This window comes from Crinia signifera, chromosome 1 (assembly GCF_055691185.1).
Source record: "Crinia signifera chromosome 1, ASM5569118v1, whole genome shotgun sequence".
NCBI lineage: Eukaryota > Metazoa > Chordata > Amphibia > Anura > Myobatrachidae > Crinia > Crinia signifera.
Genome location: NC_139217.1, coordinates 117,163,056 through 117,187,209, shown reverse-complemented (window position 1 = coordinate 117,187,209; position 24,154 = coordinate 117,163,056). Strand labels below are relative to the sequence as shown.

At 40.3% G+C, this 24,154-nt stretch overlaps 3 protein-coding genes across 3 annotated transcripts in view; 2 read left to right on the top strand and 1 right to left on the bottom strand.

Annotated features, from left to right (window-relative positions):
* Window positions 1-2,377, top strand: part of CTSO (cathepsin O) — a 31,114-nt gene extending 28,737 nt beyond the window's left edge. Inside the window, exon 8 of the mRNA XM_083172270.1 lies at window positions 239-2,377. Within this exon, the coding sequence (XP_083028396.1) occupies window positions 239-273 (35 nt within the window). The 3' untranslated portion in view covers window positions 274-2,377. The remainder of the gene's footprint in view (window positions 1-238) is intronic.
* Window positions 1,828-15,549, bottom strand: TDO2 (tryptophan 2,3-dioxygenase). Its single transcript, XM_083172257.1, has 12 exons — window positions 15,410-15,549; window positions 15,205-15,310; window positions 14,340-14,430; window positions 11,940-12,010; window positions 10,135-10,262; window positions 9,159-9,345; window positions 8,478-8,585; window positions 6,683-6,794; window positions 5,160-5,217; window positions 4,965-5,044; window positions 2,537-2,627; window positions 1,828-2,414 (listed from the first exon to the last, which is right to left on the bottom strand). The coding sequence occupies exons 1-12, from the start codon at window positions 15,442-15,444 to the stop codon at window positions 2,261-2,263; spliced, it is 1,221 nt and encodes a 406-aa protein (XP_083028383.1). The 5' UTR covers window positions 15,445-15,549; the 3' UTR covers window positions 1,828-2,260.
* Window positions 15,550-21,551: 6,002 nt separating this feature from the next.
* Window positions 21,552-24,154, top strand: part of ASIC5 (acid sensing ion channel subunit family member 5) — a 55,884-nt gene continuing 53,281 nt past the window's right edge. The window contains exon 1 of the mRNA XM_083156869.1: window positions 21,552-21,576. Coding sequence (XP_083012995.1) covers window positions 21,552-21,576 — 25 coding nt within the window. The remainder of the gene's footprint in view (window positions 21,577-24,154) is intronic.

Sequence of the window (24,154 nt, the reverse complement as noted above, 5' to 3'; positions counted from 1 at the left end):
CGTTAGAATGCTGCTGCATTAATGCGATGTTAACGCGCCCAGCAGTAATTTACATACATTCAGCATGGGTAGGGAAATACTTATTTGGAATGTTACGTAAGGCACCACAAAGTTTATTATTACATTTAGATACCTATTACACTATTTCCACTTCTTTATTTTGCCAATTAATGTGTTTTATGTACTGTATGTGTAGTTATTACTGAAAATCCCATTTTTTTCTCAATCTGTTCTGCAGGAATTGCTGACTTTGTAACCGTACCAGTGATGTGACTTGGATGAGATAATGTGACATTTTAAATTGTGCTCTTAAAGAAATTCTACAGCTATTGACAAAAGCACATCAAAGTACAGAAACATGAAGAATCCCAGGCTTGTTCGGGGATGTTTGTGAAAATTGTACAGTTTATCCGAAAATTGCATTACAGACGTTAAAAGAATTCAGTGAAGTGGACATATCAGTGTTGCCTGTTGAGCAAAAATAGGTCCCCTCAGGTAAGAGAACAAGTGCTTAAACTGAGTACTGGAAGCCCTTTTTGGATTGAAGAAAAACATGATACAGGAAGGGTCATTCCATATATGTGAGTGAAGTTCCTGTGCTTCACGTGACCAATCCTTCTGGTATACAGATAAAGACGTTCTCATCTAGGCCTTTAATAGGATTAAGTGAGCCAGAGCTGTCAGACTTAATCTTATGCTAATCCCCTACTGTATTGTTCTATGTATTGTATTGCATCTGATAACAATAGGCATTGGTGAGCCATGGCTATCCAGAGAAGGCTAGTTGAAGAAGGCTCCATCTGATTGTCCTATCATTCTCAAACCCTTTGTGTAAATCTTAGGCTGATGCATTTGGCCCTGTGTCTTTTACTTAGATCTACAGCTGATCTTCATTGATAATAATTTGCACATGTATGTACTGTATATGTATGTATATGTTACAAGCAGAATAAAATCCACACACAATAACATTTGAACATGGAATAATATATTTAATGAAATGCTGTTTACAAAGAATAAAACTCAACACAAAAGACAAATAGAATATGGAAATTGTTTTAGATAAAATGTTTACAACATAACACAATGCAAATAGAACATGAAATAATATAATTTGATAAAAATACTGTTTGTGATATTATCATTTCAGACATTCAACAAATTGAAAATCTATTTTAAATTATGAATGTCTTGTTTGTGTTTTTATAAATAAAGTTTATTAAGTTACTACAAATGTTTGTTTTATTATATTTACATAACATTTGATACATATATGCCAATATAGATATTGACGTCTTTAAACTTGCAATAAAATTAAAAATGAAACTTGTATATAGCAAACACAATGTGGTATATATTAATATCTACATACAATATATGTAGATTTTGTCCATGCACATTACAGACTAAACAATAACCACAATGATTTGAACTACATTACATCATTTAAACCATTCATTTTTTCCTCTACTTTCTAATACTGTTTAAAATGTGGAGGCATTTACTGTATCAAGATTTAATTTTGTTGCAGCTGTTTCTTGTAATTGTATTACTAAATGTTTGTTCTGTTATAGCTTTTGCTACCAGCATTAACACTACTATACAGAGGTCTCCTCATACACTGTTGCCTGAGGTTGCGGCCTTTGTTGGCATGCCAGGCCCCAGACAAGTTGGTCATACCAAGCATCTCTTTCCCTGAGCATATTACTTGCATAGATAAAACAAATGGGAGCAGCTACATTGCTTTCTTGCTCTTATGAATTTGATGCGCCACATTTTTATACCTATGTGTCACTGTATACAAATTGCTGTCATCCTCGGCTGACATTTTTTTTTCTCAAAGAAAGTTTAATTTAGCTTCATATGCAACCTTGTACATGATTAAGACTAGTGCCCATGTGGTAAAACTCACAGCCCAGTGTCTCTAATATACTTTGAGTGGTATTCTGCTGCACCTGTAATGTGAATTTGACTCCAGATTTAAAGTAGAAGATGATACGCTTACCGCTCAGAGCTCTTCAGTTGTGCAGTGTCTTCTGCTGTATGGCATATGGATGCTAGGTGCCATCTTTATGTATTATATTATGACATTTTACTGTATATTCATCATTCTGGTAACTACAGAACGTACTGTCCTGTACTTCTGATAGTCGCTAGTGTAGATGTACTGTATAAGCTAGGTAGTTTGTTGTTTTTATTATTTTAACACTGCATAGTCCAAGAAGGGTGAAAAGTATCTGTTCCTCAGTGTTGATGGACTTTAGTCAGAGTCATCACTGCTGAAATAAGAGCTGTCGCAGCATTCTGCTGTATACAGAAACTTGTGTATACTTGGGTTCAGGCGAGGTATCCAATGTCTGGGCACCAAAAATGTTGACAGGTTGAAGAGATCTACAAAGACTTTGTATCTGTCACTGTTGGCAAAAAGAAAATGGTACTTTTAATTGCCATACAGTATATTTTCAGGTATGAGATTTTTTTTATAAAGTCTGAAACTTATATTTAAATTTAGTAAAGTTTGTTTTAGACAATTTACCTCACGGTTGAGCGCAAATAGTGGTAGCCAGACGATCCCCCAGTACCAGCTTTGCTGCCAATCATTCTGTGCACCATACAGACATGAGTATCTGGTGAAACAAATCATGGGCGTCATGTAGGAGCACTTTCACAAAGTGGTTGAACAGAAATTAAAGGGTTTATTTTGTGTGTCAGGGCAAGATTTATCAGGTGTTATATTGCAAACACAGCCTGTAAAATGACAGGCACTGATTGGCTGCCATTTTATCTCTCTCCAAAGCTTGATACATCTCATCCTTAAAAAAAAACCAGTATAAATGCTACAAATACACTTATTAGCCTTCTTGGTAACGCTTTGAGGGCCAAGAGAATTAGTCAAAATAGGTGTGAAAATTGCCAAGCAAACATTTTAGTCATCACAATGACCTGTAATGTTTACCTTATATAGGAAATAGAGGGTGACATTTAATAGGATGAGAGTTTTAGTCACATTCCAAAATCGCCTATTATCGCACTTTTTAGAATCGCATTTTTTGCAGCTAAATCGCAGATTTAATGAGCTGCGTGTTCTGGGCAAAAAAGTGTGAGTCATGAAAATGCGAATTTGAGGAAATGTGCGAATTTGTGTTAAAAAAAAAAAGAAAGCAAAAATGGCGTGAGGTCCCCCTTCCTGAGCATAACCAGCCCTTGGCTCATTGAGCCGGTCCTGGTTCCAAAAATACAGGGGACAAAAAATCTGTGGGTCCCCCGTATTTTGAAACCAGCATCGGGCTCCAACAGCCCACGGTGTCATGCCACAGCCGGGGGACACATTTTACATAATGTCCCCCGACCATACCATGACCACTGCGGCTGGTCAGCCTTGGGGGAGTGAAGACCCCCCCAATGAAGGGGTCCCCCCCCCAGAATTCACCCGTCCAGGGCTGAAGCCCGGGGCTGTCACCAGCGTCCCTGGCCATTGGACGCTGGCCTGATAGGGTTAAAACAATCATTCGTCAAATTGCTTTATACAGGTGAACTACAAGTGCCAGCAGCCCCCCCGCGCATGCTGGGACTTGTAGTCCACCTGTATAAAGAATGTTTAAATAAAACACACACACACAGAAAAGTAGAACTTTATTACACACACACCTCAATTTTACACCAATATACTTATCGACCCAGGGTCCAGCGCTGACTCCCTCCTCCAGAGCCAGCTCACCCCACACTGACAGAGGGGTGAGCCGGCTTCCTGAGGAGCTGGTAACAGCGCTACAGAGGCTGGTAGCATCCTTGGCTTGTGCGTCTCCATCAAGACGCATAGCTCAGCCAATCAGGGCTGAGCTATGCGTCTCCATGGAGACGCATCGACCAACCATGCAAGCAGCCTCAGCACTGGACCCTGGGTTAGTAAGCATATTGCGATTTTGCGGCAAAATCGGCTTTTTTTGCCGTTTTTTGCAACTAATTTTTGACTAAAAATCGCAAAAATCACATTTTCGCATCCTAGTAAATGTCACCCATAATCTTTTTTTTTACTTATTTTTTATTTGAACTTATATAACAAATGTGAGTGACGCTGGCATTTTTTGCGGATATTTTGCACATCTCTCACAGAGATGTTGGCACTCAAAGGGTAAAAGCAATTTGCTAATTTTATTTTGCTAAATCTTTAAGGGTAGATGGAAAGCCACTGTGATTTTCAATAGAGACATGCAGTGCATGTGACTTTCTGGAGATCAGAAAATGGGAGAGTATACAGGATGAGTATCCCGTATCTGGAGATCTATTATCCAAATTATTCCAAAAACCGTGTTTTTTGTGGAATAATTGAAATTTTGTTTTTACTCAACCTGTATAATGTTCTCTTCTTTTTTTAGTGTGTTTACACTATCTACATCTCCACACAGAGATAAATATTCTCTAAGGGGTAGATGGAAACTGAGAGTGATAAAGTGACCTTCCACATAGCAACCAATCCGCATTTCAAAGACTGTGGCAAATAAAGGACAGAAGCTGATCGGTTGTTTTTGGTAATTTATCCACTCACTAAGGGCCAGGTGTACCAAGCTTCAAAAGGTGATCAAATGGAAAGTGAAAAACAGCCAGCCAATCAGCACGTACCTGTCATGTTACAGGCTGGGTTTGAAAAATGACAGGTAGAATCTTATTGGCTGGTTATTTATCACTCTCCACTTTATCACTTTTTGAAGCTTGATAAATCTGTCCCTTAAGCTTGTTACACACCTATTTGTTACACTTGTTAGCTCACCTATGTGTGTTTTGCTTCTCAACTGATAGCTAAGTAACTGACTATAGGGGAAACTGAAACTGTGTGTACTGATTGTACTGTAATAGAAAATTATAACTTGAGGTAAAGAAAATTAACCTCTGCTAACTAAAATGAAAAATAAAGCTAATTGCATCATTGTATATTTGATTATTATAAGCAAATGTTTAATACATACATCTCCATTTGGTCATCAAAATATCAATATCCATTAGAGAAGTCAGGAGTTGAAATGGAACCTGGAAACGGGGTTCCTCCCTTGCAAAACAAAATTATGTAATATTTAGTGATCATTGTGGCATTATTTAACATCATTAACTACGGTACATAGCGTTGCTTATTATTTTATGAAGCTCCATTTTGTCTGGCTTACCTGTAGAAGTAGATCATTAAAGCCCCTTTCAGTGCTTTATATGACAGTCTTCTTTCTCCTGTAAAACATCACATCAAAATTACAGTTTTCAAATGTTTCCATGTTAAATAGAGAGACTTCATTTAATGCTTATTTCAGGAAAATATCTTACTACTTATTGGTGGTTAGATGTTTTATTCATTGTGCAGAGAGAATGAATGTATTTATAAAATGGAAGGTTAAATTAGAGGCGGTCAAAGGCATATACAAAACATTTTATCATCTGTTTTATGAACCCACTATAGTACCATCCAGAGTATAAAGGTTGGTTACTTGTGAATGAAAATGAGTTTCTCTATCAGTACAGGAACTGTAAGCTGCAGAATTCCTTACTACATGAGGTGGTAAGAACAACGTGTGACTGTATGCCTTTTTATAATACTATCCTCTTCTACTTATACATCTGGAGGTATAAGTAGAAGAGGATAGTATTATAGTTCAAGTTAATTTACAAGATATAAAAAGCTGCCATGTTTTCTCTATCGTTGCACCCTCTCACCTCCCAGTGTGCACGTTGCACCCTCTCACCTCCCAGTGTGCACGTTGCACCCTCTCACCTCCCAGTGTGCACGTTGCACCCTCTCACCTCCCAGTGTGCACGTTGCACCCTCTCACCTCCCAGTGTGCTATTTGCACCCTCTCACCTCCCAGTGTGCACGTTGCACCCTCTCACCTCCCAGTGTGCATTTATTTGCTTGGTAGAGTGCTAAACTATGTCAGAACATAGTAACCTTTCAGATCATCTATTGGTTGAGTTTTTTCAGTCATGCTTGATTCTTTGAAGATCAGATTGCCCACAGCTGCCTTTACCTCTTGGCCACTCAAAGAAGGTGTCTGTTTAAAATCTTTGTTCTAACAGGGGGCCTAATTCAGACCTGGTCTCATGGAATGGGAATTTGCAGGCCGGGTGATGATCAATATACTGCACATGCCCAAAATATGCATGCTCGAGTCTATCCTGTGATAAAATCCTGATACTGTTTTACCGCTGCCCATACACAAGTTGATTGACAGAAATCCGGCGTTTGGGTGTGGTTACCAGATGTTTTCTGGGAGCATCAGGGAAAACGCATTCATGCCAAGGCATTTTAGGGAAAGGCATGTGACGTCAGCTCAGGCCCCAATCTGCCTGTTTCTATTGCAGCCACCGGGTAAGTCCTGGGCTACGCAAAGACTGGACACACTGGATAAATCATTCAGTGGTGAGAGGCTTGTGAATGGATTTGCAGCTATTCACAGATATATGGATTTGCAGCTAATTTTTGTAAACCCTGCTAAGCAAATCTCAAAGGGATCCTTTCAAAAAAGCCTATGTCAATTTACAAAGACATAGAGGGTGCCCAATCTGTTTAATGTTTTCGCAAACCCCTTTTTGGTGAAGTATGCCTCAATTAAAGAGGGCAAATGGAACATGAAAAGTTCAACAATTAAAGTATTTTTCCACAGTTTATTAAAATATCCTGCTAATAGACAATAAACAGTACCTTTACTGAGAAGATGTTCATGTCGCTTCTCATCAAATAAAGCAGTAAAGACTTCCTTTTGTTTCTGGAGCTCTGCTAGCTGCTCTTCCTTGTCTTCAGAGTCTGGTTTGGCCTAAACACAATGACCAGAAGGCCTGTTAGCAAAGTTTTCTGCATCAATCATCCCCTTTTCCTATCTCTGCAATTGCTAATTAAGCTCCATGTGCAGAATATGTCACAATATATATATATATATATATATATATATATATATATATATATATATATATATATATATATATATAGAGGTAGAGGTGTAGGCCTGGCACTCCTCCAGCAGTACAGGTAACCCAGGTGCCTTCAGGAACAGAAGTACAGGATAGTGAAGAGACAACAGCGGCACTCTGGGGATTTTTTGAAAAAATATATTTTCAGCAAAAAAAGCTTCCAACGTTTCCGGGTATGTGACACCCCTTTGTCAAGGTTATACGTGCAAAGTATGCACGTATAACCTTGACAAAGGGGTGTCACATACCCCGAAACGTTGGAAGCTTTTTTTGCTGAAAATATATTTTTTCAAAAAATCTCCAGAGTGCTGCTGTTGTCTCTTCACTATCATATATATATATATATATATATATATATATATATATATATATATATATATATATATATATATATATATATATATATATATATATATATAATATATATAGCTAATTACTCCTCACCTCTCTGAACTAAAGTACCGCCAGTGAGCACTAAAGGCCACTCAACAGACCAAATTCCAAATTACTCCTTAACAGAACGTGAAAACAAAATGATCTGTTTCAAACTTGCTGGATATGGAAATAGGAAGCTGTTAAGACAGATATTGGAAGTAGCAACAGATAGAGACTAAGCTGTAATTTTGACTTTCTTTTAACTCGTTATTGTATGTTTGCTTTGTGGCATCTTGGCATTCCATTTTACGATGCTGGTGAACATCAGAAGGCATGATACAAATATATTCGTGTGTCTTTGTGGCTATTAGTGTATAGCTGTCATCGGTAAAGAGAGGATGAATAAAGTTATCCTTATATACCTGGATTATCATAGATCAATCAGTCCTAAGGCCCCCACATACACAGGTTTTTCTTTCCTCACAACAAATGTTATTGTGGAAACTACCACCTCCAGTCTAAATTCTAACTATAAACTTGTGCACCGGTCCGTTTTCCCTTTCCCCCCTTCCCCAAAAACTGTTACAGGTCTGATTTGGTCTGATTTCATCCTATTCCGATGGCTCAGGCCAATGTATCAGATGAAATTAGTCCAAATGGGTGAGTGACATCAGATCCAAACCGATGCGCTTTCCTGTGCATATCAGATTGGATCCAGTGCAGCATGTATGTTATATAGGAATCGAATCATCAGCGGCACATTGCAGGTGTTTTGTAGCACCTGCGTTGTATCGCATCTGATTCCCCTTGAACTAACCCGGCAGTGATTTGACGCTTGTAAAAGTGGCACATCATACTGTATGCCAAATCGGATGGAGCCCTCCCGGGGAGCTGCATGGGGAGCTCAAGGGGAAAAAAGTGCCTCAGACAAGTCGGACCTGTGGGGCCTTTACATATTTATCTACATTATTCACGATTCTGTCACAATTTAGTAACTTAATAAAATGTCAATGTGATAAAAATGAACACATTTTAGAGTTCACATTGACTAATAAGGTGGCATAATAAGAAGCGTTGGAAAAGAAGATAAAGTAAACTAGCCTTGGGGTTAGAGAGGTAACTGAGACAGTAGGTGCAAGTCTTTCTAGCCATACCTTGGCCATCCGTAGCTGCTCCTCTAATCCTCGTAATATATTGACCTGCAGCTTTCCCCAAAAGTCAAAGCCGGCTTCTTCCAAGCCAGGTGTGCGTTCCAGCCATGCCTTAAATGAAACAATAGTCATGATGTACCGTAGTTTATCAGTCATAAATTATTTTTATATATGTTACGTATATATTTAGAGAGAGAACTTAGATACTGAAAATAGATGTTGGGAAGGCGCTGTTCTGCCACTCTTGAATAATAAGAGTAGATTTTGTACACTCATATGATATTTTATTCAAAATGTAATAAACATTTGTTTAAATGATCGATCTAAAAATGTATATATATGTATATACAAATTCAGCCGGCACTCTTAGTAGTAAATGACAACCATCCCTGGTGACCATTGAAAAATCATGCAGAAGTCCAACAAATAAATAATGGCACTGCAGAGGCATTTGTTCAAGTGTAACAAATTGTATTAAAGAAGTCAATGACTTCTTCAATACATATATTCTTCAATATATATATATATATATATATATATATATATACTGACAACGTTTTTCAAAAACTGTGTGTGTTATCACAGTGTTTTCATGTTTGAATGTAATCCTAATTGGTGTTTATGTAATTGTTCTTTTTAAATTGACTTTGGTTGTACCATTTACGTTTGCATTCATTGACTTACATCCACAAGGCCCAATAGTGTGGGTTCTTCCTCAGATTTTAGAAGCATTTCATTCTCTTTCCCTTTAAAATTATCACGGTAATGGCGTCTGTTGTATGGAACTCTCAGACTTTCAGGAACACCAATTTTATTCTCCAGTAGTCGGAACTGCAAGCTTTGAAACCCAGAGGCAGGGGTCAAGTATTCCCTTTGGGAGAGAAAAAATTGTTCTCATTAAGCCTATAAACAAGTTCATGCTCACTAATGATATAACTAATTGGCAGAATGTGTTCTTTCTGGGGTGGATTTCATCTATACAAGTCTAAACATTAGGGCTGTACAGCAGATTAACATACTGTAGATTCGTGCCATGCTGTTGTGTGTTTGATGTAAAAGTTAAATAATGGAATACACATGAAGCTATGAAGGCATTTTCTTCAAATTCACATATAGGGTGAAATTTAATAGGATGAGAGATTCAGAAAGTGAGAGATTTGGTAAGAAATTTTCAGGTTTTTTTTTAAAGCGGCAATCATTACACTTCAAAATCAAACTCTCACTTTCTGAATCTCTCATCCTATTAAATTTCACCCATAATGTGCCTACAACCATAATTGTGGGGCAGATTTATCAAATCGTATAGGGTCAGATGTATCAAGCTTCAAAAACGATAAAATAGAGAGTGATAAACAGCCAGCCAATCAGCTCCTACCTGTCAATTTGCAAACCCAGCCTGTAACATGACAGGTAGGAGCTGATTGGCTGGCTGTTTCTCACCCTCCATGTTATCACTTTTTGAAGTTTGATACATCTGGCCCATAATCTTTGATTTATCAAATCAATCTTATAGCAACTAATCGGCTTACAACTTTTTTTCATCTAGCACAGCTTGCATAATTAGAGTTAAAACCTGATTGGTTGTAGACAACTTCTTCACTTTATCCCACCTGAAGCTTTGATAACTCTTCTCGTATGTGAGGATGTGTTAAAGACCTACCTAAATTCAAAAAAGTCCAGGGGCGTCATGGTCTCCAGAACTGAGAACTGCTCTACCAGTAATCTAAGAATCATGGAAATGCGATGAATTCGAGTAACCACTTTCAGCATATTCCTTTCGTCTTTCACCTAAATCAAGGTAAGATTATTTATTTGTGTATTTATTACCAGTGTCTAATATAGCACACACATATTCAGCAGCGCTTTACAGAAAATATTTGAACATTCACATGAGGCCCTGCCCCATGGAGCTTATAATGTGTATCCCCTACCACATATACACACACACAATAAACTTTTCCGCATAATTTTTCATTGTGGGAGAAAACCTGAGTACCCGGAGGAAACCCATACAAGCACAGGGAGAATATATAAACTCCACACAGTTAGGGCCATGGCAGATATTGCATCCATGACCTCAGTGCTGTGAGACAGTTATGCTAACTATCCTTGCTGCCAACAGAATGCCACCGGAGAGGAATAAAGAAATTTGTACTGTGGTCAAAATTACATAATTCTCTAAACAGATTATAAATGGCATAACCAATGTCCTTTATATATCAAAAGTTTATTACATCCGCATTGCTATGTGAATAGGAGGTACAGTATAAGCAACTTTTACTGATTTAAATGAAATGCCGCATGCCTACTGTATATTCTATGTGAGTCATTCTGATGAATTCACTCCCCTTTGCGGTGTTTTGTTTCTGCACATGCGTATAGCCATTTATGTGCATGTACAGGCTCTGTTGGCGAACGTACGCGCGACTTGCATAGCCGCCGTCCCATTGACATGGATCAGTAGGGTGTGGGGTGGTGGGCATGGGTCGCGCCCTTGGGAACGGCAATCGTTTCATGGCATCCCCATGAAAATGCTGGGCATTCCCATGGGTATTCAGGCGGGAGGAGGTGTGCCAGGGGAGGGCGGATGACTTCACATGATGTCAGCCGTCCGCCCTGTCTTTGGCGGAATGGTCGCAAATATAAGTCAGTCTTGGAGTAATCATTTGATGGTCGGCAAAACATCCATTCGCATGCCTGCGGGAAAATCGGCGTTCAAGCAGGGGGCGGCCGTTCATGCAGGCGGCGTTTAGTTGGCTCCCAAAGCAGTGAAATTTGCTGCTTTGCGAGTCAACCAGAATGACCTCCTACATGTGAATGCTGCCGTATTTGCATACAAAACGCTACATTGCAGTATTTAACAAAAAAAGTAACTCAAAAAGACATTCGGTGCTACTGTGTCACGCAAAAGCCTGGCGTTTAACCTGACTGCTGCATGGATGTAGAAGCACGAATCTGTAGGACCTGTTGGGGCATCAGGAGGACAACAGTAGAGAAACCTTTGTCCTTCTCTGCCAAACTAAAGGTGTGACTGTGATGATGAATCCCGGTCAGCCCTACTTATTTGTAAAACTAGGGGTGAGATTTAATAGGATGAGATTTTCAGAAAGTGAGAGATTCGGTAAGAAATCTCCAGTTTTTTTAAAGCGGCAATCATTTACACTGCTAAATCAGTTTGATTTTAAAGTGTAAATGATTGCCGCTTTAAAAAACCCTGGAGATTTCTCACCAAATCTCTCACTTTCTGAAAATCTCATCCTATTAAATCTCACCCTAGGTGTTTCAGACTTGGCTAAACACATCTACAGTATGTACTCAAAAAAGATATCTTCTATATCCAACTATTTGGTGGTCAAACCTAGTTTATGCATGAAAATGTCAACAGTTTATGTAAATGAATAATGAATATATATATATATATATATATATATATATATATATATAAATAATACCAAGTTTACTTACATGTCCATTTTGAAATATTTCTCGAACCGAATCTAATTCCCAGAGTATCTGTTTGAACCAAAGTTCGAAAGCTACCATTCAGGGAGAAAAAACAAAAACATTTTTATGGATGCAGTCAAAGTAATGCCAATGTCAGCATACTATAATTGATTTAGGATGGCTCCATTGTTTTGCAGATTCAGATTTAAATTCATAAGGCAGATGTCCAATATCAAATATTCAAAAATAAAGTTGCAACTATGGGCCAGGATATTTGTTACATTCTGAACTTTGTTCAATTACGTTCTTGATCTTTGTTATTAAACAAAAAAAAAACAGAAACTGTACATATTGTCTTAATAGCACCAAAAAATGTTTTATTAATAAAAATATATGGTCAGTATATTTACAAAATACATAAACTCTTTAGCACACTCTTTGCCATAGATTTGATGTGCTGCTTATGGACTAGTTTTTTTAAATTTATGGCTGAATTCAATTAGTTGTACTAAAAACCGCAGGCCTGTAGCAGTGCCTGGGGCGATAGAGTTTTAGTCTGCTATAAGCCCACGGGTGATTCTGGTTGATTTGGTCAGTTGTAAATTTGCAACGGGGAACAGTGGAGGAACTTGTGCAGGCCTTTTGTTGAGGGGGTGTGGGGGGTTGAGGAGGCATGCTGAGAGTGTTTGCATGGGAACGCCCTGCGTTTCCTGGGCGTACCCAAGAAAACGCTTGGTGCGCCCAGAAAAATGTTGGGCGTCCCTATGCGAACGCAGGTGGGCACCTGGCTTCCGGGGGCGGGCGGCTGACGTACCACTCAGTTCTCGGAACTTGGCGCTGCAGATCTAAGTCAGCAGAGACTAACTTAGATTTGCGAGCATGTTCAGGCTCTCACTCAAGCCTGCGAATGGATGTTTATGCTAAACATCCATTTGCAGTGCTGCGGAGACATTCAGCGGGGGGGCGGGCATTCATATGCCCGGTGGGCGGCGTTACATGGCTCGCAGAGTCAACCAGAATCAGGACCTTAACGTGGAATTTTGTTTGCACCCTTTTTAATATGTGAGGAAAAGGGCTTGTAATTAAATAGCTTTAGACGTTAGAACGTGATGCAACCTGGCCAAGGTAACTGTCGTGGCTAACTGAATCCAGCCCTCAATGCATAATGCGTTCATAACTTGTACATTGTGAAATTGTAAATTGTGAAAATGTAAACAAGGACAAACCATTTGGTGATGTAAGAAGTACGAATCAAATGTATTTGGGGCCTCACTAGGGGGGTGCAGGCTACACCTGGCTGTCACTTTCTCCGTGGGGAGACAACAAAGGGCCAACTCACTGCACTGTAACATTACTTAAAGCACCTGGCTCCTGTCAAGGTTGTGAGTCAACACTGTGGTCTAGCTGGTCCCCAGGAGCAGCCCGGCATCTTCGGACACACATGAGTGATGAAAATGGGAGTTTGGACCATGCCCCTTACCCTGCAAGGCAATGCTTTCTTTTCACTGGTGCAAGGCAAAACTGTATTTTGCCCACACCTGGAACCTTTTATGAATGTAGGAATGTCACTGTCTCGTAGCACACACTTGTAAAAGAATTTATTCTAGAAACAGCAACTGTACCCTGAAATCTGCTCGATTTTGTGTTTGGAGCCCTATGGGGCAGCAAGCATTTTGTGGCCCCTGACGCAATGACAAACACCGGCAACATCATCGCAACTAAGTAGGTTGATGCCATTGCCTGTAGATGTGCATAATTGAATTGGCGTTGTAATTACTTGCTTTGTTTCTGAGTTATGCGGAAAACATCCCCCACCAATCACATTGCATCACCATTCAGCTCTTTTACAATGTGACAGTTGGTCTACTACACCTGCCGATTGACATGGAGAATGTGACCTGCCAGGTGCTATGGAAACTTATTTATGTGCAACCACCCACTAAGCAAGGATACTACTGGGTATTGACTCCTGGGGGAAATTGTTCTGTCTAAAAAGCATTTGCCAGGCTGAAACCAGCCACATCAACTAGTATTATTTAAAACATAACTATGGGGAAAGGAATGAGTTTTTGTGTAAATAGAGTATGCCCGTATTATTTGCACAATGTACAAAAATCACAGTGCTTCAATTAAAAAAATGTTGCTTGTAAACTGATAAATTAACATTTTACAATAATTGAGTATAGCTACTGAATAAGTTAATTTGAATTATTATTGGCATTGCTGTTATATCAATGCCGCAAACTGAAAGTCTGGACTAATTAACCCAACATTCGTTAAAATTGAACTTTCACCCTCCCTGATCTCTGATAGGTGGTAACCGATAATCTCACAAACAAATACTTCTTAAAGTTGTAGATTCTGTCTAATGGTTTCTCCCATGGGAATCCTACTGTATCCCTAGAGTTTCATTCTGCTTACCTTGATGCGTGACAATAAATAGGTGTTCATCGTGGATTTTATTTCCCTTCGTCTCACTCTGTAGCTCCTGTGCGTCTAGCACTTTGTCAAGCTAAAAAAAAAAAGCAGATCACTTGCATTGGAAGTCTTCAGACAATATGAACTTAATGGGTATATTAACCCCTCAAAGACCATGATGTTTGTACTGTATATGATTGCATTTATTAAACACACAGTAGTAGAGATGCTATTCACATCAGAATATTTATATTTTATAGTCTTTCTGATTTATAGATATTTTTTTTTTTTTTCGGGACATTATTCAATCACAGTGAAGTAATCTTATTAATAATTTTTGGAATTATATTGGAAAAACCTAGAAAGGAGTAATTATCCCCTTCTTTAAACAATTAGAACAGAGTTGCCCAAAATGTTATTCTGCCTGTTCTCGAGTATAGATGGGTGTTCTTTGTGCAAAATGAGGAGCTTAAAGCATACTTACATGCCTTCCTATCAGCACACAACACTAATTGTGTCAATATATACTTGCGTATTCATTATCCAATCTGCAATCATTAAAAGAACACTGTAAAAGGTCCCAGTGTCTGTCGCTCCTTCCGGAAGAGTTTGTTACAGGGCCCCGAAACATCATATTTAAAATATTTAGTGAATACTCATCGGTGGAAGTAAGGGGAGATTGACTAGAAGTGTTCAGAGAGATTCGGGGGGGGGGGGGGGGGGGGTGGTCATTGCATTGTTGACTAGTTTGGGCAATTTTAATTCTGGGAGTACACAATACTGAATGATGAAATGTTGAAGGAAGACTTTTTATTGTAGCCTTTTTTTAAGGAACTTACAGGATCATTGTATATAACACATCACTTACATGTAAATAGTCCCCATATATGATTCCTCCTCTGCTGGCCTTATTGATACCTTCTTGCGAGCTGTCCCCATGTCTGTCCTCCAGAGAAAGTTCATTGAAAGTGTAACTAAAACAGATGAAATATGTGCATTTATTTATAATAACAAAAATATTTTGGTCCTCATAGTAACCTCACATGTCAGAATCCGAAAAGCGTTTTACTTACTGATGCCTCTTTCCCATAAAAGGACAGCCACTCATTGTTTATATTGTGTAGTTTTCCGTAATGTCCAAAACACTGCACCAGCATGACTTGTATCCTGTTATATACCTGCTGCTGGTTCTGTGTTGGCCAATCGGCAAACGCTTTTCTCTTTCTACCCATGCAATGTCAGTAATTATTAAACAATGACTGTGAAACTTATCTCAGTGTCTGTCACTGTCAAAATAGTTGTAATATTTGCTTGTAGCATAAGAATGTGTTGTCTGAAGATATTTAGTATAATGTTCCCCATAGTATTTAAAATTATATATTTAAAAGAAACGGACAGTGTATCATTCATTATGCCTTCACGAAGGTGACGTTGGCTGAACGCTTATTAAAAGTGATTGCTACGGTAAGGGGAATATTGCCGTGAACAATATAACACTTGAATGGGCTCTTTTGTTTGGTCTTTTGAGTAGTTTTACACTAGATCAGAACTATTAAGAGTTTACGTTTTCATGGATCAATATTGGTTGCCATCTGTGTTTCCCAATCAAATGTAAAACATTAGCACAATTTGTCCCTGGGTTAAGTTGTGAATAGCTACTCAAAGAGGTGTGTCACAAATTGATCGACACAACACAGGGACTATATGGCTGTCTTGAAGCAGGGCAAAATGAAACAGAAAGTATTGAAGTGTCACTTGTAAACATGTAGATGAGATTCCTTCCAGTCAATCAGTGACAGATCATGAGTGAGCTGCCTCTGATTGTAATTGCAGGTAATAACATTAGCATAAAATTTGCAGTACTGATCATATTTGATGTCATCAGTCTGAGGGAGAGACATGACAATTCTCCTACCTCTATGTCTGTTTGTTATTACTACTCAGTTTGTTTTATCACTGTTGTTTCCAATTTTAAAACACATCGGAATATTCTGCGCTATATGATACAGTAAATAAATAAAAAAATACAATTATTTTGTTTTTAGTCAAATGAATGGAGGTACAGTATAACAACTTTCTCCTTATTCCCCAGGGAGAATGACAAAACAGAAATATTAATAATGTATACATTATATCATCTTATTTAATGTAGCTTCTGCCAGCATTTTATGTATCATCATTATGACTTTAGTGTATTACAAGACAAATTAATTCTATATTTGACTAGATTAATTAAGTGCCTAATTTCCACATAGTAAATGAGGTGATTGCCAACTTCATATAACCCACATTAGACAACAATTAACTGTGCTAATTTATCCTAGTTAAAACCTTCTACTGTAGTTAAAAAAGAAACACCCTTATTCAGATCTGATCACAGTACAAATCTGGTCTCAAAATGGGCAAAACCATGTGCACTGCAGGTGGGGCAGATGTAACATGTGCAGAGAGAGTTAGATTTGTGTGAGTTATTTTGTGCAGGGTAAATACTGGCTGCATTACTTTTACACTGCAAATTAGATTTCAGTTTCAACACACCCCACCCAAATCTAACTCTCTCTGCACATGTTATATCTGCCCCACCTGCAGTGCATATGGTCATTTTGTGAACAAATTCGTACTGCGATCAGATCTGAATAAGGGCCTTAGTTTCTAGTATGAGTATAAATGTTACCAGAGACTAAAAACAAGGCTTGCAACATTTTCTGCACAAGTCCTTGTATCTCAATGTAACCTTCATTTACATATACTGTACTTGTATAGGATGTAGTCAAAAGGTCGAACATCACAATGTTAGCAGGTATGATGACATTGTTAGTAATGTTGACAGGCAATGTGCCAATATTCTCTGAAGGTCAACATTAGAAATACTGGCATTACAGCTAGAATGTACAGTAGGATGGGGAGGTTAGGGATTAGAGAGAGGGTTTTGGATAGGAGTGAATTACCTAAACAGCAGGGGATCAGGACATCTGCCACGAAAATCATAGTCATGTGTCCATCAACCACGGGTCCCAGCATGACACCTAGAGGCAGCGATCACCAACAGACAGCCGGCAGGATCGCCCCACCTATGAGTCCACCGGGCACAGCAGAACCCCCGACCATGCATGGGATTTGCGGCCTGCAGGCCCCCCAGCAGACTGCACTAGCACCGGCTATAACTCCAAAGGGAGGAGGTATGGCTACACCATCTCGACCTGGCCTCACAGACCCCCCTTCCTCACTGACTCTCCTCTGGCCTCACAGACTCACTCTTCCCCACCACCACCCACTCTGGCTCTCCCTCCAGGGAAGATGGCCTTATGAGCCCTTCTGCTGCTGTGAGCAGCATGAGCAAGATGGTGCCACAAATGGCTGCCTGAGAACTGTGCACTCAGCCATACTGTATGTACCCCCGTGTCTCCCCTGTCTTGTACACTGCACAGCAATCTATATCTGAACTGTCTCTGCTTATCTATTACCTACCTGGCTGCTGCAATGACCAGTGGCGCTGCTGATGGCTGCCTAGGCACTGTGCAGCTCAGCAGGTATGTGTTCCCTGGGTGATAGCTGTATTGTCTCTGCTTATATTGTTACCCAACTGGCTGCTGCAACTGTGAAGTTATCAGACTCACTGTAAGACTGTAATTATTATATTTTATTAGGTGTAGTGATTAATGTACTTTTTAGTCCGTCTGTACCCTCTTCCTCTCTGTAGATATTTCTATCCCCCAAATCTGTGTGTATTTCCAGAACCATATCAGAGGATGTTGCCCAAATATGGTCGGACAGGAAATACCCAGGAAAGAACAGTGTATGATTTCACCAAAATGTTATGTCCAATTACCATACTATTGTTCCTGCTATTTACAGGAGAGTGATAGCTAGGGACAATCTTCACAGGGGGTGATCAGCACATAACGCAATCAGCTGGTTCTTGTTCCTTGTATTGACACTCCCTTGCATATCTCTGGTCACTAGCAGACTTACTGGAACCGGACCCAGCAGGGGGGGCAGCAGCAGATGGACAGCTGAAGCTGGGAGGGGGGATATACCTGACTCTTGAATCCACCAATCCGGACCAAGTACAAGCCCACTGATAGTTTAAGCGCCGTGGGAATTTAGAAGGTTTTAAAATGACTGGTACATGCCAGCTTGTCATGTTAGTCGCAATCCTGGCTCAGGGGTCATACCCTCCACTGGATCTTGTGGAACACATCGTTTGCCCCCGGGGGGGGGGGGGGCATCCTACTAAGCTCTGGTGTGGAGTGTCCGGTGCTGTGTGGATTTACACAGGTTTCTGCTATCACTGCTGTGTGGAATAAGATAGTTTTGTGATTTGGAACTGTGATGCTACAAGGACTTGAACTGCTACCTGGATGTTTCTATGCTACATTTTGCCTCTTGTTCCTGTCTTTATCTACTTGTGTGTGCTGTGATAAAAATAAACCGTATTTTGGTTTCATCTGCTCGGTGTCTGAGTGATTGAGGAACCTCGTAACCTCACAGCAACGACCAGTGGTGTCGCTGATGGCTGCCTAGGCGCTGTGCTGATCAGCAATTATATGTTCACTGTATCTATAACCCCCAGGGTACATCTAGCACAGGGCTGGGCAATTGCGGCCCTCCAAATGTTGAGGAACTACACATCCCAGCATGCTTTGCATTAGTTTTGCTATGTGGCCATGCTGAATTTGATGCAAGGCATGCTGGGATGTGTAGTTCCTCAACATCTGGAGGGCCGCAATTGCCCAGCCCTGATCTAGCATATACCTGTATGTGTTAAGTATATCTGTACTGTCACTGTATACCGGTTACCTAACTGGCTGTTGCACAGCAATCCAAACCAAATTCCTAGTATACGCAAGTATACATGGCCAATAAAGAGCAACGGGGTACACGACTTTCCATAGCACGATGGGAAAAATTGCTTAGATGGGCGAAAATCGATCAGTGTATATGTACTGATGGACTGTCCCCATCATTGGTCTGCATACATGCTGGGCAAACACTTGTATGCACCTTAAGAGACCTTAGCTCCATAGAGACCTGACTTGCTTATTACCTGCATTACCGCTTTTCCAGGATCCCACACGCCCTTGTATTATACAGTTACAAACTGGTAAACTGCATCAACCCCTGCACCACTCAAGCTCCAATCCATTCCATGGCCAGTGCATCATACTGAGTATGGCTGTACAATGTTTATCTTCAATAAACCATCCCACTGGTTAAGCAACTGGGCTGTCTGTAGTGATCAGGCATTTTGCTTGTGTGTACATAGCTCTGTGATATCATCATCGCTGTACACATGCATTTCCAACAAATGCCCCGTATACCTCATAGTAGCATATGTGTCAAAGGCTAGAGAGAGATAAAATATGGGAAAAATCCCAAACAAAAACACTTAATTTTGCAGTAGCTTGTGCCACTGTGGTGCGGTACACGACACCCACAGTGGGGGCCCTGCTGGAAGATGTGCTCATCCGCCAACATTCACGGATGGCAGTGGGTGCAGCGCTGCATCGCTGACTCTCACTTAAAGTGACTAAAAGCTGTTTCCTTCTGTGGAAAGTTGGCATGCAAATAGCTGTCAGGGCATGAAACGGCTTGGATTTGCTGGCACTGGACTGAAGTGCCTCTCCACAGATGGAAACAGCTTTCAGCTGCTTTAAGTGAGTCCCAATCGCCAGCCAGAGCCAGCTACAATGCAGGTGAGCGATGGCAGGAGCTGATTGGTTGGTACGTTATCTCTGCAAGCTTTGATACATATGACCCATAGTAAGAGAAAAGTACTGACTAATATATTGAACAGATTTAGGGGGTCATTCTGGTTTGCTCGCTATTTAGCAAGTTTGGCCCCGTTCCAATGTTTTGGGGACTGAGCATTTGCATGGTCTGTTTTGCGCATTTGCAGCTACCCTTTGCGAATGACTTTGGCGATTTATATAGTCGCCGAGCCCTTCGCAAACATAGGGGCAGACCGGGGGCGGATGACAGCAGGGACGGGGATCACCCATGGTTACGCCCAGCATTTTATAGGCGTCCCCATGTAAACCCTGGGCATTCCCATGGGTGCTTGGGCAGGATGATGTCTGCCGGGGCGGGCGGCTAATGTCACAGGACGTCAGCGCACCCACTGTCTTCGTCCCAGTGTTCGCAAATAAGTCCGTTCCCCCTGACTTTTATTTGCGAATCCAGGAGAGATCATTGGATGGTCGGGGACATGTGAGGGGTGTGTTTTTGTTAGACATCGCTTTGCATGTTAATGAGGGGATTCGGTGGGTGGCAGGTGTTTGGACGAGCGGTGTCTCTGTTGCTTGGTACGCTGCAATATTCTCAGCTTTGCAAGCAAACCAGAATCAGGACCTTAATTATTTACATTTAATTAAATATTGGCAGCAAATTCTGTTTTATTTTATAATTGGAAACAAAGTAATAAAAGAAGACTGGGTACTAACAGACACATATAAGGAGATATATCAAAGCTTGTATAAAGAGATAAGAGGCCTCATTTAGACCTGATTGCTGGGCCGCACATTTTCAGAGCCCAGCAATCAGGTAAACGCCGCACTGCCAGGTTCTCCCCCCACCCTTGTGCACGGCTGCGTATGCATTCGCAGCATTGCACACAAAGGGGGAAACTTCGCAATCACTCAAATGGTTTTCCTCCTATTCGCAGCACCGAGTAAATCTAGATGGAGGCTGATGCTGATGTCAGCGGAACCTCTCTCGCCACAGTCGGGCCTGTCTGTGTTTTTTGGCAGCACTGCCACAAAATGCTGGCGTGCCTCCTACGAAAGCCCCCCAGCTGTCAGACTAGCCATCGCTGGCTTCTTTCGCAAGGTGACCTCGCGCATGTGCACAGCGTTCCATGTGCATACGCAGTCATTCGATAATCAGCAGGGCTGAAGATTACAGCCCTGCAGTATGATCTGAATCGGGCCCAAAGATCAGCATCTGCAATTTTACAGGCTGCATTTGAGAAATGATAGCTAGGAGTAGCTCGCCAAGCTCTAATAAATGTCGCCCACAAAGAGGTAAATGGGTCTGCTCGCAATCATAGGCAAATGTTATAAGTGCTACATATTGCATATTGGTCTATCCAGACCGCAGAGGCTCTTGGTGAGCTGTATGGGCAGGGCCACACAGGGTTGCTTTTGGATCTTACTGTACATGGATGGTTCGGGAATTTGTTTGGAAGTATGTCTGAAGAGAAAGAGTTTTTAGGGAATGCTTGAAGGTTTTGAGACTACAGGTAAGTCTTGTCGTATGTATGAGGACTTCCACAGAGTGTGCGTTCAGCCCCAACAATTCCTGTAACCATGAATGGGAGCAGGTAACGAGTGTGGATGAGAGGGATTTTGTGAAAAGCATAGAGCTGTATTTTGGTGTAGCTGGTAAATATACTCATGTGTAAGTATTTAGTTGAGCATGTGAGTGTGGCTACCATGGGAACCATGAGAAACCAATGATTCTGATGATGAGAAACACATAACAAGAGTAGCAGTAGAGGGCCAGATGTACTAAGCTTGAAAGAGTGATACAATGGAGAATGATAAACAACCAGCCAATCAGCTCCTACCTGTCATTTTTAAAACAGCCTGTAACATGTCAGGTAGTAGCTGATTGGCTGGCTGTTTATCACTCTCCATTTTATCACTTTTTGAAGCTTGATTCATCTGGCCCAGAGTGAGCCCAGGACCACAGCCCAAGCAGAGAATATTAGTAGTAATTCTATAAATCGAACTATATTGTCTGTAAAATCAGTAACTTCCGTATTCAAAAGTTCAATGTACAGTATGTCTGTCGCTGTTATAATTTATCAGACACTATGGGGTCAATTTAAAGCTTCTAAAAATGAAAAGAGGTGATGTTGCCCATTGCAACCAATCACATTCTGTGTTTCATTTTCTAGGATGCAATAGAGAGATTATTCAAGTAATCTGCTAGGGGCAACATCACCTCGTTTTGTTTTTAGAAGCTTTAGTAAATGTACCTCTACCAACCTGATATAATGCGTTACACGTCACAGAGTCAGACTGGAATCTGAACATCAATATTTACCAGTAAAAACCTGTTTAGTGACGTTCTTTGTGCTTATAAACACAAAATCCCAAAATGTGGTTTTTACCCAATAAAGTTTTCACTGAAAAGCTTTAAAATCTGCATAGAAAGTTCTGTTATCTTTGTATCAAACCTTTCTTCCATGTCACGGGATTGCATCATGCAATAAGTGTCATTGACCTCATTCCGCCCTCCAGCATTGATCAGTGATTGGTGGGCTGAATAGCCATTGCATCAGACTTTGTCCCTACAGATGGTCTCACTAGTTTCTTCATCGCATGTTTAAAACACAAATATTTAAGTAAACTCTAATCCTGTATATATGGTTGTATATTGTGTGCAAACAAAAGAGTTGACTTTGGTTTCACGAGAATACTGTATACAAAGTACTGTAAATATATACTGATGTTAGTTAGTTATAGAGAGATATACTGTACTTGTATACAGTATATAGAAAAAGAGATACTATCAAAGGCGTAACTACCATAGGTGCAAGGGATGCAGCTGAAGGGGGCCCATCTTTACTGTATAAATGATATTTTCTATATACATTTATCACTAATATTTGGTATATAGGGGCCCTTACAAACTTTTGCTATGGGGCCTGTGAATATCTAGTTACGCCCCTGGATACTATCATCTAGTCACAGATATGATAGTCTCTTTAGAACAGGCAGTATTATCAGCAGGTCATGTTTTAAGAATTTCCTTAATTAAAGATTCTATTTTGCTGGATCAGTAATTATCCCACCTACTCCCATAGACAGAAGTCCACAAAATATAACCGGTAATGGTGGGTACACACTGACAGATATATTGGCTAATCTATTGATATACAGGTGTGTACACAGGTGTGTACTGTAACTGCAATATGTCTGTGAATGATGTTGTTCTCAGACATACCGCGTCTACTGTGCAAGACAGACAATGAGTGATATATCAAGATTTATTGATGCAATATGCTGTGTGTACTGGTGATCCGCGTGATTGACAGCTGTAATAGCTTAGGCCTGTAGACCAGTGGATCCCAAACTGTGTGCCGTGGCACCATGGGGCACCTTGGGGACTTGCACGGGTGCCCTGGGTTGGTGGTCCAGGACCAATTCAAGTTATTTATAATAGTCAAATTGTGCACAAACAGAAGTGAATCCTGTCCATTACCACATCCTAAGGATGAGATGTAAACACAATTTATTTAAATTAATATTGAGTTCTAACTTTCTCAATGAGAAACTTTTAGCCTAGGGGTGCCGTAAAATAATTTCTCATGCTTTGGGGTGCCACGATTCAAAAATGTTTGGGAACCCCTGCTGTAGACAATGGTACATAGACTATTAAATACCTATGGGGTAGAATTTTGGTGCTTTAATGCAATGGTTCCCAATGTTGGCCCTCAAGGTACCCTAATAGTGCAGGATTTAAGAAAACCTGGATTGTTAGGGCAGGGCCGTCACACAGAGCAGGTGCCCTGGGATTGGAAACTGCCAAATCGCCAGCCTCCACTCACAATGAAATCAACAAAGCACATTTAAAGAATCAAGTAACACTGGGGATGTTCCAATAAAATATTTAAATAAATATATGAGTGGAGGACTACAATATTTGCTGTTGGGCAAGGAGCTCTGTAAATAAGATCCTATGAATTAATCATACAAGCGAATGTATTTAAATGTCTTTCATCCACAGAGAAAGATACATTGGGGGGTATTCAATCCCCGCTGCTATTTCCGACTGGGGAAATAGCGGCAACCGCCTATTCAATTCTGTCG